The 15,775-nt window shown below is 41.4% G+C and overlaps 1 protein-coding gene across 2 annotated transcripts in view; it reads right to left on the reverse strand.

Annotated features, from left to right (window-relative positions):
• Positions 1–905: 905 nt before the first annotated feature.
• LOC135245085 (inactive phospholipase D5-like) overlaps positions 906–15,775 on the reverse strand; it is a 32,313-nt gene continuing 17,443 nt past the window's right edge. For both annotated transcript variants that reach the window (XM_064317900.1, XM_064317902.1), the window contains exons 3-10: positions 8,252–8,435; positions 7,080–7,188; positions 6,258–6,385; positions 5,908–6,108; positions 4,344–4,480; positions 3,786–3,951; positions 3,384–3,474; positions 906–3,243 (exon numbers count right to left, since the gene is read on the reverse strand). In XM_064317900.1, the coding sequence (XP_064173970.1) occupies positions 2,975–3,243; positions 3,384–3,474; positions 3,786–3,951; positions 4,344–4,480; positions 5,908–6,108; positions 6,258–6,385; positions 7,080–7,188; positions 8,252–8,435 (1,285 nt within the window). In that variant the 3' untranslated portion in view covers positions 906–2,974. The remainder of the gene's footprint in view (positions 3,244–3,383; positions 3,475–3,785; positions 3,952–4,343; positions 4,481–5,907; positions 6,109–6,257; positions 6,386–7,079; positions 7,189–8,251; positions 8,436–15,775) is intronic.

Below are 15,775 nucleotides of genomic sequence, written 5' to 3' on the forward strand. Positions count from 1 at the left end.
AAACTGATTAAAAAATAACACAGTTGAGAAAAAAAAACCAGAAAGAAATGCTGATGCTGAACCAAATTCCTCAATAATCCAGGTCTGAGTGAATGAATGAATGAATGAATATGGGCATTTCCACATACTGCAGGTGTTTGCCCAAATCCTTCCAAAATCACATTGCATCAGATATATGAAAGCATAAATGATGTTAAGGTATTATATACAGGTATAAAAACATATAAAATGTCTGACCGCCTAGATAGGTGATGTTTATTTTTTTATTTTTCAAAAGTCACATGCAGTGAAGTTCAGAATAGGTATTTTGTATATTGTCACAGGTATATTGTCTAATGTCACAGGTATATTGTCTATTGCTTCTGGTATATGTATATTGTTGCAGGTATAGTGTTGCTCTAGTGAGATGAGTGGTGATTGAACATTATAAAGCTACAACAACCAGAGGATGTTTAAACTTGTGCTATTAAATACTGTTCTGATGCTGAATCTTGCAGGATCCAAAATTGAACTTGAACAGTCTACTACATACTGTAGTGACCTGAAAGATGAGGCACTGCATAGTTTTGTGCTTGTGGAAAATGACTCCTGTGAAACCAACAGCAGTACAGAGCTGGGGGAAAAAAACAAATAATAAGGTCTTTGTGTCATATTGTTTGTTCTACATATCATTTAGAATTTGTCTTCAAAATTCTCACAGACTTATAACCAAAAATGCAAAAGAAATTGGCTAGACTGGTATCTGTTCACTGGAGTAGTCATGCTAAGCAAAAGAAGATGCTGACTGTAACATCAAGGCACTACATGGATCTTTAAAACATTTTTAAAAGTACATTTAAATGAATGCATGAGAAAATAAAGCACATTGGGCTTTCATTTGGGGATCAGAAAAGCAAACATGAGCATATTCTAAAAGCAGGTTTTAATTTTAACTAATGTTTGCCTCCTGAAATGTTTTGTTGGTCTATGACAGTTGTCACATTAACACAGGATTCTGCGTTTTTTTACACAGAGAAAGTATGCAGCAGGCGATGAACTAGACTTGAACCATAAAAAAACAATCACCCCTGTTTCTTTCAGCCAATCCTCTTTCGGTGTCTGACATGCATGCTGTTTTTTATCATAATATTTACACAGCCACTGGTAACATTGTGAGATTAAAATGGAAAGTGTTTGAATGAAAAGTAAAAAATGAGATGTCCTGCTCTAGCTTGCTTGCTCAGCATGTGTAAATAAAAACAGAAATCACTCAAAGGGTTTTCCAATATTATTAGCCTGAGTGCCATACATTCATTTTGATCTTCAAGAATACCTAAACATTATTTGTAGTTTATTTCATCCCACTAATCCTGCCATTTCATCCTGCTTCTGTTACATGTTTGATAATAAAATTATGAATGACATAATTTAGTTATTATTGTCAATTGGAATATTACGGCAAAAACAGGTATTTTTTATCAGAAGGCAATTAGTTTAACGTTTAGAAATGTCTTGCGTTCCGAAGACTAGGGCTAGCACGACCACTGCAATGAGAGCTGATTATACTGTAGGCATGAAGAGCTCTTCTGGCATCGCACCCAAATGATCCAGGTGGGCCTGAACAGCAGATGCCAAAGTTCTTTACGTAACCCATTTACTCTGTACACTTTATAGAAATGATCTGAGGACAGAGAAAACACAGACCTGGACTGAGAACTGGACTTTAAGGGCAACACACGGGAGAGTATTTGGACAGTATGGTTGACATGGTATGTCAACTCTAATGTCAGTTTAAATTACGTTGAACATCACTTCACAAGTGCCTCACAAGACCTTTTTTATGACTTGATATAAATTGTACTCCATTGCAACTAACAAGGAAATGAGCACTGTGTCTGTATTCAAATTTCCTATCCTTACGTCCCCTATATACAGATGTACAAATGGGTTTGTCTCAAAACTGGGGGAACAGGAGAGTGTAATGGAATGTGGGTTCTGATTACAGGTCACATTAAGTAACAAATCTAAGCATCCCATTCAGATTGACATGTTTGCACACATTCTGAATGCATGTTTTTGAGGTAGTTCCCAACTGTTTTGAACTGATAATTTCAGAAGGATCATACATGTTACTGAGCAGTATTCTGGAATGTGACATTGATATTTCAACAGCAATTAAGACACTCACTGAAATATATTACAATATTCGGAAATTAATTTTGTGTCCAAAGCTGAAAATCCTTCCTAGTTAATAGCCATGAATAAATAATTTGCAGACAGTAATTGCTTTCTTATAACCATCTATTTGATTTCTTGTGTAATTATTCCACATTTTCTGTGGCAGTAAAGATTTGAAATGGACAAGGTCTAAATAGATAGGGTTGCCAGTGAGCAGATAATGGAGGATCATGTTGAGTCCATATCAGAGGATGGAATGACTTTTTGGGTAGAGTCTTCTAATTTTCACTTTGATAGTTTCTTAACGCTTATGAAGCCATACCCAGCGTGCCTTCTCATATTCATTGTTTTCCTCTGTTCAACAGTCATTTTTACAGTACATATCATCTTTGCTTAATTTATATTACAAATAAAAAAGTGAATTTTATTCATGGTGACATAACATATAAGCACATGCCACTACCTGGCTTGATGGAGAGGCCAAACCTTGTTTCTCAATCCTTCAGTTTTGCCTTCTCATGTTCTCCCACCGCCCACTGGAAGAGAAGTAAGTGTGTCTGTGTCGTTTGGCAATGTGTATGTCTCTGTGCTGCTTGTCTTTTGTGTGTTTCTCTTCTGTGACATGAGAAAAAAAAGATGCTCTCAAATTAAGCACCATGGCCTGGTTAAAAAAACAATGGATCAAGTCCCAAGGAGTCAAGAGTTGGATCTGACAGAGAGTTACAAATATCCAAACTTGAAAATGTGATTCAAACAGCCAGTATAGTTTTGCCACTTAAGGAAGAGGATATTCTGTGGTTCTGGTGGTCTCCCCGGATCACAGAAGGGTGCTGGGTTTCTGTTTGAGGTCTCTGCTGTTGGTCTGGGCCTTGGGCAGGGGAGGCGGGCTGTTCCTGAGCTTGCTGCACTCCGGAAGCTTGTTGGGCTGCAGACTCTTGGCGTAGCAGGAGAACCAGTCCCTCTCGAACAGGGCCTTCACCTGCCCCACCACAGGGGCACCCTGGTCCCCCGGCCCCTCGGCCTGGCTGATCACCAGCCCCACGCCGACATTGTAAGCAAACTCATTCCCCAGCCAGTCCAAGCTTCCTGAGACACAAACACAGACAGTCCTTCTCACGCTCATTTCTGAACAGATTTCTGTTCAGGTGTACACAGACGGCTCTGGATTTCCAGTAGATCTGCTGTGCTTGCGTTTACAGCTTGGTACCTACCAGATTAGTACCTACCTATGTACACGGCAGTGTCTGTCACCATGAACTTGTTATGGTTGACGCTGTGGAATGTTCCATTCTTCTGGTCCCTCAGACTAAAGAACTTCTGCGTAGACCAGCACACACACAGAGAGACATGTTTCCACCATAGAGCCTCCACTGAGCATTAAATCCAAACATGCAAACGCACAGACCCGTTCTGTGTTCAGAGCAGGCATTAATAAAGGGTGTGACCAGCTGGCCTGATTTAACAGACAGAATGCACTATTAAACTAAAGAGGTAAAACTGCTTAGAGATTATGGCCTGTATATGAGAGGCTTTCATCAAACATAAAAACACAGAAGGGTTAAGGGTAACTGTAGGGTAACTGTAGCTTATAACAGGCAGGTAGTGTATACTCCACACTCCATACTCACCACCTCCAGAGAGCAGTTGGCCATCCCCATGCACAGAGACTTCAGAGACCAAACAAAGTTAAAGGTGAGGGGGTGGGTCTGCTTCCAGCAGCTGATCAACAGCTTCACTTTAATACCCCTCAGGATCAGGGCCTCTCGAAGCATACCATCTATGCGTGACCAGTATCTGTGAGAACACACACAGCACATATGACCAGTATCTGTATGAACTTTCACAGCACCTATGACCACTATCTATGTGAACACACACACAGCACATATGGCCAGTATCTGTGTGGACATGCACAGCACAAATAAAAGAACTGTGGTTCAACTGATTCTCCCACTTCATTTAGAAAGGAGGTTACTTGCTTTAAATGCCTGTATGTGCATTTGCTGGTCATGTTCAAGCGGTTTGTGTGTGAAGGGTCTGACTGTTCACCTGTGAGGGGTTTGACTGTTCACCTGTCAGAGGTCTGACTGTTCTCTGTGAGGGGTTTGACTATTCACCTGTGAGGGGTCTGACTGTTCACCTCTGAGGGGTCTGGCTTTTCACCTCTGAGGGGTCTGACTGCTCACCTCTGAGGGGTTCTGTTGATGAGAGGCAGGTAGTCTGTGACTGAAATGTAGATGAACCTGCGGGCATCCTGGATCAGGCGGAATATGGCATCGATGTCTCGTGTTCGGTCCTTCGGGCAGAAGACATCAGGAGAGCTCTGTGGCCAAGAAGAGTAATGAAATGGACAAGCCTTGGAAGTAATTTAGGTTAACTGCTTTGTTCAAGTGTAGAATGGCAGTGCCATACCTGGGAATCAAACCTGCAACCCCTGCAAAATTTCTGAACCACTTTGATTACTCCATCACAAATGTGCATGTTCAAAGGTCAGGGGCCTACAGATCTTTCTGCATGGCACACCTTTCTGCATACCAAACCTGTCTGTGTGTAACACATCTTTGTGTATATCACACTTCTGTGTATGAGGGTGTGATATATGTCATTTTTACCCCATCAATTTCCCCCCATCCAAACTACACATCTCTTGTTATTTATGTGTGTGTGTCCCCTTCTTCACCCCCCATACAATCAGCGCTTGACCTTCAGCTGTAGGAAAGAGTAATTTTCTCAACAGATGGGAGGAATGTTAAGACCTGTACACCCAAATACATCTGTAAGAAGCCCCCTTCCCTGGAGGTGCCAGGTCTGCCTCACATAAATTGTGCCAGTGTGTACTGAGGGCAAAGAACCTGTCTTCTCCTCTTAGCTATCCTGCTGATGAGAGTCTGGTGAGGCTCATTAAGATCAGTTCAAATGAAACTGGTACACTTCAGAGCCCAAACTGCAACATGCGCTGTTAGCTGATGTAAGACAGTAATTAATATCGACTGAGCAGCAGATCATTTTGGCTGAACTGCAACGCGGAGCTTCTATACCCAAATGTGCGTCCGATCTTTCATCAGTAGGGAGAGAAACTTCAGAAGACTTTTTTACCAATTAGTGTTTGATGAAAAACTCCCATCAGTCATGATGACTTTGCTGCCCAAGGGGAGTTAAATAAGAAACTATGGAGAGTTTTAAAAGTGTATCTTTGTCAGATAAAGTGTACTGTACCCAGTTTGAACTAGGAAGAGTGTTCAAGTATAAAACTATTTTTGGAAATGACTTTAGGCCCTAGTTTAAGCAGCGCTATGTCATTTCAGCAGAGCTCAGCACTAATCTGTTTGCGGAGGAACCAACTTAGCCTTTAGCTGCGAACCCAGATAGCAAACTTTATTATGGCTTGTGCTTAATTGAGTTGTGCTTAATGTGCTTCCCCTGCCTGGCCACACAGATTTCGCCCCATCCGCTAATACCAGCCTGGGCTGTGCGGCAGAGTTCTCTGCTGTAATACTGATTGACACAGGGCCAGGAACACCAGGGACGCTGCAGAAGTAACTCTCTCAGAGAATGTTCAGCTTACGGTGCTTTACCTTCAAAGAGTTTGGACTGGGTGAGAACAGTGCACTGAACTGACTGATTAAATCAGTTGATTTCATAACCTCGCCTGCCATTCTGGGTCAGAGTTTGGTTGCAGTGTGTCTGCGGTCCTGCTGACGCAGGTTAGATCTGACCCGGGTTCGAACGCCCAGCGGTCTGCACACTTACGGACATGTAGGCTTTGGCCTTCCTGCTGTTGTTGAAGGACAGCGCCAGGATCTTCTCCTTGCTGTACAGAGCGCTCAGCCTCTTGGACCAGATTGATGGCACAAAATCCTTGTACTGTAGCTGCCAGTAGAGTGAAAATATCCTGTGGAGGTCCAGCACGAGGCAGCTGCAGTTTGAGATTATCACCCCAAACTCCTTCACCTGTGAAGACAAACACAGGCCCTGCTGCGCAGCTCTCTGCACCACTCACTGTGGGGGGGTAAGGGGAGTGTGGGGGTGTAAGGGGGTGCTTGAGGGCATGTAGGTGTGTTTTGGGTGTTTGAGGGTGTAAGGTGGGCGTTTGGGGATACCTTTGACAGCGAGTGCCAGTCCATGCCCCCACTCCCGATGTACATGTGCTTCCTGTCCACCACCCAGAAAGAAGAGCGGAACTGGCCTTTGGTCAGAGCCGCCAAGTTTAGGTAGCGCACCTCCGCACCTGTGCAGAGAGGAGAGCAAAAATCAAACCGTTCACATGTTCTGACCCATGATTATGATATTAAAAACACAAACAAGGACGAGGTTTCATTGAAAGCTTGATGCAAGTATATAGTGAGGCTATTACCCTTCGATGGTAGCTGTTAGATCAGGCCACTGAAAGAGTGTGTGCTGACCTGAACGTCTATTTCCTAATTCCTTCTGCCCCTCCCCATATACCCATTCCCTATATACCCCCCTCTCACCTGCCCCTCACCCATATGCATACATTTTATTGCGCAATGAAAAATTAGGTTCTTTTTCACAAGAACTTGTGAGTCTGACTTATTTTTTTCCACTATACAGTAGCTCAGTATCTGTCCAGTACTATTTATATGCATATGATAAAACTTCAAAAAAGAAAAATCATTTTCTAGGAGCAAAAGAAAAACTGCAGAACATATTTTTAATCTTAAATGCCTGCAGGCAGTAAGATGCTCTGTCTCGTTTGGGACAAAGCAAATAGAATACATCTATATCAGCAGCTTCAGAAAAAATGTATTGTTTTAAATATAGCCCAGCAGTCCCATGGTGAACATTATTGTACATGGGGATCAATATTTAGGACATGCCACTGAATCATTTCCGTTGTGCTAACAGCCTATCTGGAGCGCTCATATATCAGCTCTGTGGGATGCGAGTGTGATGTCACTCACCATGATTCGAGAGTTTCCTGAGCTCTGCAGAGTCCGGGCGGTCACTGGCCACTTTCAGATTGACCCCCCGTGAGCCCAACCCCTGGAGCCTCTGAAACAGCAGGCGGGCCTACAGAGAGACAGCGAGTATCTGAGACAGCAGCCTGCCTACAGAGAGACAGCGAGTATCTGAGACAGCAGCCTGCCTACAGAGAGACAGTGAGTATCTGAGACAGCAGCCTGCCTACAGAGAGACAGCGAATATCTGAGACAGCAGCCTGCCTACAGAGAGACAGCGAGTATCTGAGACAGCAGCCTGCCTACAGAGAGACAGCGAGTATCTGAAACAGCAGGTGGGCCTACAGAGAGACAGCGAGTATCTGAGACAGCAGCCTGCTTACAGAGAGACAGCGTGTATCTGAGACAGCAGGCGGGCCTACAGAGAGACAGCGAGTATCTGAAACAGCAGGTGGGCCTATAGAGAGACAGCGAATATCTGAGACAGCAGCCTGCCTACAGAGAGACAGCGAGTATCTGAAACAGCAGGTGGGCTTACAGAGAGACAGCGTGTATCTGAAACAGCAGGCAGGCCTAGAGAGAGACAGCGAGTATCTGAGAAGCAGCCTGCTTACAGAGAAACAGCGAGTATCTGAAACAGCAGGTGGGTTTACAGAGAGACAGCAAGCATCTGAAACAGCAGCCCGCCTACAGAGAGACAGCGAGTATTTGAGACAGCAGGCGGGCCTACAGAGAGACAGCTAGTATCTGAGACAGCAGCCTGCCCTACAGAGAGACAGCGAGTATCTGAGACAGCAGGCAGGCCTATAGAGAGACAGCTAGTATCTGAGACAGCAGCCTGCTTACAGAGAGACAGCGAGTATCTGAGACAGCAGGCGGGCCTACAGAGAGACAGTGAGTATCTGAGACAGCAGGGGGGCTTATAGAGAGACAGGGAGTATCTGAACCATTATCTGAAACAGCTGCCTACAGTGCCTGCAGGCTCAGACTGGTTTTTATTGCAGTAAATGGTATTCATTGTATCTGGTCAGTTAGTAATGTTGAGCAAATCTGGCATTTTAATACTTTACATTCAGAGCGTTCAAAAAGCGTTCATAGACACACATCCTCCTTGATGTTTTTCATGAATAAATTAAGCTCAACCGCATTGTTGGTTGCGCTGCCGGTGTGCTTACCTGTCTGGTGGAGGAAACGTCGGCCTCGGGGTCAGCGGAGGTCAGGGCCCAGTCAGGGGACACAATCTCCACCGAGCGGCTGGCCAGGTCCAACAGCAAGTGCAGACCCACAGAGAGGGGGAGGTGCACTGTACTGTTCTCTGAGAAGGAAACCTCTTCTGGAATGTTCTCTACAAGGACTATCCTGTGAAAACAATCATTTTTTTCTCAATGAAAACATATATGTTTGTTCTGCTGGAGATGAGTGGGGCACATATTTTCCACTTTTTTATATCAGTGGTTCGTAATGTGACCACATTACAGCCCCAATGTCCCATTATACATTCACAGGTCCAGAATGGCATCATGGACCCTCTAATAGAGGACATTAGCCCAATTTTATATGGTACATTAGCCTTATGGGCCATTAACTCTGCCTGAATTTGCATCGGCACCAGAGGAGTTTCTGCAAGGGGACATTGTCAGGTGATATTGGGGCTAATGCTAGTTACATTAGTGCCTTTTACATCACGCACTAGTCATATAATTTACATGATAAGAAGTCTAGGATGATATCCTAAGTGTTGTATATGTTATCCATTGATTGGCTTATGTATCCTGGAGCATGATTCCCGGTGACTGGTCTAGGGGTATTGATGCTTAGTGACATCACTTCCTGCAGCAGCTTGGTTATACCAGGATAACCCCCTGGTCCTATCAAGCAGGATGAAAACTAAAATATTCCCCACTTAAAAACAAACAGGTGTAGGGCATATTAGGAAGATGCTCAATTCGCTTCAAGCCAGCTAAAAATGCCAAAGGATTAGGTGCCCAACAGCCATGACAGTCAAACTAGAGGACAAACTCATTACTCTGACACTTCACAGGGACTGGCCCAAAATAAGGAACTGCAGAGCAGACTGAGCTCTGGGAAAAATATACCGTTTAATGGACAGGGTAGACTGGGTTTTGACGTCTATGACGTCTTTTTCAAGGCCAATAAACAAAAATGCAAGGGCCACACTGGGAGGAATATAAATACCCTCAAATCAATTACACAATGTAGTGTGCACACATGTAAAGACTAAAAATTTCTTGCGCAAATGACCTCATACATAGAATAATTGTAGCAATGAATGACATATTCATTGATCTAATGGACTATCTATTGGACGTGATCTTATCTCTGAAATAAACTGAACATTTATTACATTTAGTGCACTGTAAAGTGCTCAGAGTGTAAGAAAAGCAGTATATAAATGCAAGGATTATTATAATTATTATTACTACAGAGAAGAACAATCCAGGTTTGTGTAGCTATACCTCACCATTGTGGTACAGGGAAAACTTTAGAGATTATTACAGAAAAGCCACTTTATTGCAAATTTTAATCTACAATAAAGCTTTTATATTGTTGGAGTCAAAGTGAAAATTATATCCACCTCCAGTGTCAGAGGAAACCCTGTGAATATAACCACATACAAACCTATTTTAGAGGCTGTTATAAGCACTGGTCTGTATGCAGTCAAGTTAGTCACTTTTGGCATTTTCTGTACATGCCTGATTATATTACAACTCAGCAGGAGCGGTACAAATTAGCTGCACCTAGTGCCAATAGGAAACATAATAGATTGCGGTGTTGCTGCTTTGTGCTTCCACACTACAATGTCAAAGCGTAAAACCTTGTGCCTTGTACTCTCAAGTCATCTATTCACAGCCATCCTGATTTTTAGCTGCCTTCCATTAGGAAAAACTCTATAAATCTCTTATAGTCTTACAGCAATAAAGCAGCCGAGCATGTGTTTAATGCAGACGTCCGCGCTTGGCTAATTCAGTGCACGGATGAAATATTTCCACTGCTGTGCGCAAAAAGAGACTGACAGATACCTTTATTAGAAAGCAAACACATAAAAACCAGCTGAGACAAATTAAAACCTGTGAAACTGGACTTAGGCCATACGACTCTGAGAAGAAGGACTGCCAAAGAGCAACAAATGTGCACAATGGGTCTAAGTACCAAGAACCATTCTCCTCTGATTGATACCAACTCAGTAGTTGACCAAAAAAAAATAGGGAAGTGATATAATATTAATGAAGATAAACAGCTACACTGTGTAAAAACATGCATGGATCTGTATAAAACGACATGGACACCATTGAGATAATGAATACAACAATGCATCTCAAGCATAAAGGTAGGGAGATGGACTGAATTAAATAGATTAAGATTCAGAGGATGGCATGTTAATTTAATTAAATGAACAAATAAATGAATAAAATGAACGTTTATCTAACGTGGTATTAAAATAGAAAAATTAAAAATTTAATTGATTAATTAATTAGTGAACTATGAAAAACATTGTCATTCATAATTCAACAGGAAATAAATGACTTAAGAATTTCCTCCCCCTCAATAAAGCATTATCCAAATGATAAAGCTTAGGAAAGTGCCTGTTTCTATGCAAAGGGAGCTCATTGCTTTGTTTGCATTTCCACAGTAAATTCACATCCCAGTGTGCCACCAGCTGTGTGATGCCCACACAGCACTTTTTTCATAAGCAGGGAAAACCTCAGTAATTGTAGGAGAAAGCCAAGCTCGTCTATTCCAGTTACAGAGGGCCCCTGATGAATTGAGCATGATTTAATTGTGTTCCACTTTCAGGAATACAGCCTTCACCAGACCTCCATCCCAAAGTACCCCAACCATTAAACAATCTTCTGAGTGAATAGAAGCAGAATGAATTCATATTCCAATACCTACTTCACAAAGCTAAGCTAAATGGACTCTCGGTCCCAACAATGCACTCTATCAGAGTTAAATGCACTGAACGAGGAAAGAATGCAGTTTTAACCTGTTTAGAATGTGGGATTCGCGCTGTGATGATGAGCAGGAACAGCCCATCAGCACCATGAGTGGGGGACTGGGACACCCTGGGAATTTTTTCTGGGAATGTACTGCCCAAATGGAGTCTCACAGGATCTGTGTGATATGGAGGTGTGTGTTTTTGTGAAAATGCTGTCAAACCTATCTGGGACAGGGAGTCTGCAACTTGACATGGATTCCAAATCACTCAAAATAAATTAACACAAACAAGTGGAAAGCAAGATGACCTTTGACCTCTTAAAGACAAGGAAATCCCATCCTCTGAATCTACATCTATTTACAAAAGAGAGGGTGATTAGAGGCAGCTCATGTCCACAGCAGCAGCCTGGAGGAGAGAAGCCATTATAGGCTTCTGTGTGCAAACTGGGCTGATAAATGTCTGGTGTTCGGTTACTATGTCCAAAATAAACGTGCACTGATCAATATACACTGCCATAAAATAATGCTTAAGTCCACATCATTACACATCACAGCAAAACACAGACATGAGAAAACTACCATTCTCTCCTTCTGCCAGATTATGCCAGTGAAATTCTTGCAAGAAATGCTTTCAAATGGTTGCAAGAGCTGAATGATCAAGGCTTTCACAAGCTCTCATATCTCTAATGAATTTTAGTGGGCTGTGAAACATTCTCAACACAGCACATTGATTCTGTCTGTAGACTGACAGACCAGAGACAGACCAGAGTTGCCATTGAATACCTGGCTTTTATCTCCCTAAGATGTCTATGGATATGTATCTGTCATCGAGCTACTACATCAAAACACAACCTCACCAAAAACTGCATCAAAAAGTGTTAAGTTGGTTTTCAGTGATGATGAAGCATTGATTTCTATGATGTCTCATTAGGGAATACTCCAGTGCTTTCAGGGATGAATCAAAAAGATCAAATGACAAAACTGATAGAGGATGGGCTGAAAGAGGAGATCAGAAACTTAACCCTGGGGTGGGAAAAGAGGAAGGCACTAGGAGATGTGATGCAGGATGCAGAGGGCTGTTTAGGCTAACTGAGTTATCAAACAATCAAGGCTTTGCTTCACAGAGAAGGTTATGGGAGATCTGTCAGAATGGGGTTTACTTATAATCCAGATCCAGTGTAAATTAAAAGGGGATTGTGTTTTTATTTATTTATTTATTTATTCTTTTACATTTTGGACATAATAATATAGTCTTTTGTATTTTTCTGTTTTTTCATTGAATCACATTTTTAAATGCAAATGCCTTCAAACACATTTTTGTGTGTTTCAGCATGAATGCACAAATGATATCCTACCCACCTGAATGAAAAACTTTTGAATGAAAATGAATTTTTATTTATTTTTAACTTTTTGGACATCTATAGAGTCTATAGTCTTACATTACAGTTTTTACAGTTAAAATTTCTTCTAATGCATTAAAAAACATTTTTTACACATGTTTTTATTCATTAGCCATGTTTGTGACATATATTTCTTTTTTTGTATTTCTGTCCATTTTAGTCATAACACTATAGTCTTATGTATTTTGCTGTTTTCCTGTGGAGCTAATTTTTCATTAAAAATGTCTTTAAACACATTTTGATTTGTTAATGGACCGTGGTCCATAAAAATAAAAAAAAGAATTTTAAATTCCAATCCATCAAAATTTTTTATTCAAAAATCTCTGCATTTTTTTACCCTTTGGATGTACATCTGTCATGTATTTAATAATTAATATAATAATTTAAAATATTTGCATTTTTTTAACCACTTTTTGGGCTAGTCTGATGTTTTTTTATACTTTTGAATGAAATACATTTTTAATCATAATTTTCTTCAGACATTTCGATGAACTTAACTTCACCATGGTTGTTACATTAACATGATTGCCTATTCATCTATATCAAAAAGTGACATTTAAATTTATTTTTTTATCCCTTTTTGGATATAGGACTATAGTCTTATATATTTTGTACATAAGACTTGTATCTATTTTCCACTGAAAGACATTTTTCATCAAATGTTTTCAGTTACACGTCTATTCATTTATTTCACCATTGTTGTTTAAAAAACTGGATTTCCCATCCATCACTATCAAAAAATGACATTTTAAATTTTGTTGTACTTTATTTTCCACTTTTGTTTTTCACAGAAACACATTTTTCTTAATAAAATTCCTTTCCTATGCCAGGCCATTTTAATACATAAATCTTAACTCCAAAAAAAGAAATTACATCACAGATTTTCCTGTTCAAATGAATTACAAATGCTGTAAATTTTAGTCCTGTGTTCCCCAATGGTTCATGAAAGATGGTGTAATGTCAGCAACTGATAGGATGAGCAATTTATGGATTGTCTCTCAAATGGAACCTTCATTTAACAGCAGGCTAGCAAAAATTCTGGCAAACCAACTGCCAACCATTGTCCTTGAGAACAATTAGGAACTCCTCTGAAATGAATCACGGTTGTCTGCAGGTGGGTATAGTTATCATCAGATAAAACCTTGCGTTGCATTTGCCATTTGAATAGGCAGTTTCATTGGTTTTTATTTTTTTATTTCACATCTCACACAGCCTACAGCCTACCTCTATTTTGTAATGATGTAATTCAGTGCATAGCCAAAGGGAAGCGTGACAGTGCCTTACCTGAGATTACCTTTGGGCTTAGCGTTCCTAAACATTAGTGCACACAATGTGTCTAACTCATCTGTGGGTGTAAAGCTTAGAGACCTGCTGTGGTCATGCAGCAGAGACGAGCTCTGCACCATCCTGAGAGAGAAGAGGGGGATTAGCAACAGACTGCTGCACCAGAGACAAAAGCTTATCAGTTCCGGTACACCAGGTTACATCGACTGGGATTCCACCAGTGTTGGCCTTCAGCTGTGTCCTCTTCCACAGCAGCCTCCAGCTTTCAAATTGTTTATTTCAAAAAGCAGAATGATTGTGTCCTACTTCTGAATGCACGGGAGCTGAAAAGTGTAATATTGGCGAGCGAAAGAAATTGCAGTTACCCCCAGTGCAGTGGGCTCTAACAGGAAGACAGATTTGAAATGAAAGTGATTGGGATACATAAAGGCCAATGCCCTGCATAGCCACAGGGAAACATATCTGATGGAGGCCACTTCCAGCCATAAAGTATTCAGAGAGGCCTGGCTCTGGAACAATGTGCACATATTCAAAGGTGTGACTGACCTAGCAAACTCATTAGACAGCACCAACCCTGAGGCTGCGAGAAACTCTACTACAGCTGATTCTGGGGGCAGATGGAAATAACTCTGAACAAGCATCCATTTGCGAAAAAAGTAAAGAGTAAGCAGGCAGGAGCAGAGGAAACAAATGTGTTCAGAACAGACTGAGCCACACTGCTTCAGTCCTGGGAGCCACCCCAGAGACAGGACTGCAGCTGAAAGGAGGTCGTGCTGATAGGGGTGAGAGAAAGGGCAGGCCAAACTGAATCACATTTAAACACGTGCAGTGATGAGGTCATGCTTGCCAGGGTCGAGAGAAAGGACAGGTCAAGCTGAATCACATTTTAACTAGCGCAGCGTCTGAAGGTCAGACAGACCACCCCACCCTCCTCTATCAAAGGCACCTGTTTGTCCAAAGCTGCAATAACAGTTTTATGCATGTGATCTGTTTCATGTATGAATATCAAACAGGAATAGTTCCAATATTGTACAATGATCTAGGCAGTTCTTTCAAAATAAGCTCCATCTGTGAGGGAGTGGGAGTTTTGGGAGACCAACTGAGACTGAACAGGGGGTTCTTTAAGCTATTAACCAGAGGTAAAATAGCCGCAAAGTCTCAAGAGACAAGGGAAAGGAAAACAATACTCCTTAGGGAGAGTATCCCAAAGAAAAGCTCTACACAACCCACATACTGGGTAAAAAAAAAACTAAAGCTTAAGGAGTATGAAAATAAAAAACTGCCGGAGCAGAAAACGGGGCAACTCAAAGAAAACAGACCTCGAACCGAGGCTGAAAAAGTAAAACCCTAAAGAAAGAATACTGAGCTTAGATTGTGGCACTAACTTGTTGCCAACAATCTAAAAAAGCTAAAGATTGTTGTGCTAATTTTATAGCCACAACAATCCAATATTGCACCTTTACCTTTTTTTTACCTTTTTTTACCTTTTTTTACCTTTTTTTACCTTTTTTTACCTTTTTTTACCTCACTTGACAGAATACCGGCTCTCACGCAACATAAGTGACACTGAAGCAAAGCTTATCGGCTTGCTCAGGGTTTAAATAGAACGCCAACAGGTGCAAATTGTAAAAAGAAATTTGCACGTGTATAATTTAATCAACTCAATGGCCGTAATAACTGAAGAAAAGGCGCATAAAAAACCAATGGCCGTAGTAACTGAAGAAAAGGCGCATAAAAAAACCAATGGCCGTAATAACTGAAGAAAAGGCGCAGTAGGAAAAGAAATGGTGGTATCAGCCAAAACCATGACACCATCAGAGCGTGACAAGCCTCACACAAAGCAAAGGCATTATACCTGAATAAAGCAAATTAAATTACCAGGAAAGGGCAGACTGTCCACTCTTCTAAATTACAGTCCCTGATTGGCTGAAGAGCACACTGGTGTCCTTTCCAAGGTTTAAATTGGCTGCTAATTGAACAGAAACCACCATACATTTGTCAGATGCCCTTATTAAGCATGACTGAGACAGATTAGTGCAAGTAGAGTGGTACCAAGAT

This window comes from Anguilla rostrata, chromosome 18 (assembly GCF_018555375.3).
Source record: "Anguilla rostrata isolate EN2019 chromosome 18, ASM1855537v3, whole genome shotgun sequence".
NCBI lineage: Eukaryota > Metazoa > Chordata > Actinopteri > Anguilliformes > Anguillidae > Anguilla > Anguilla rostrata.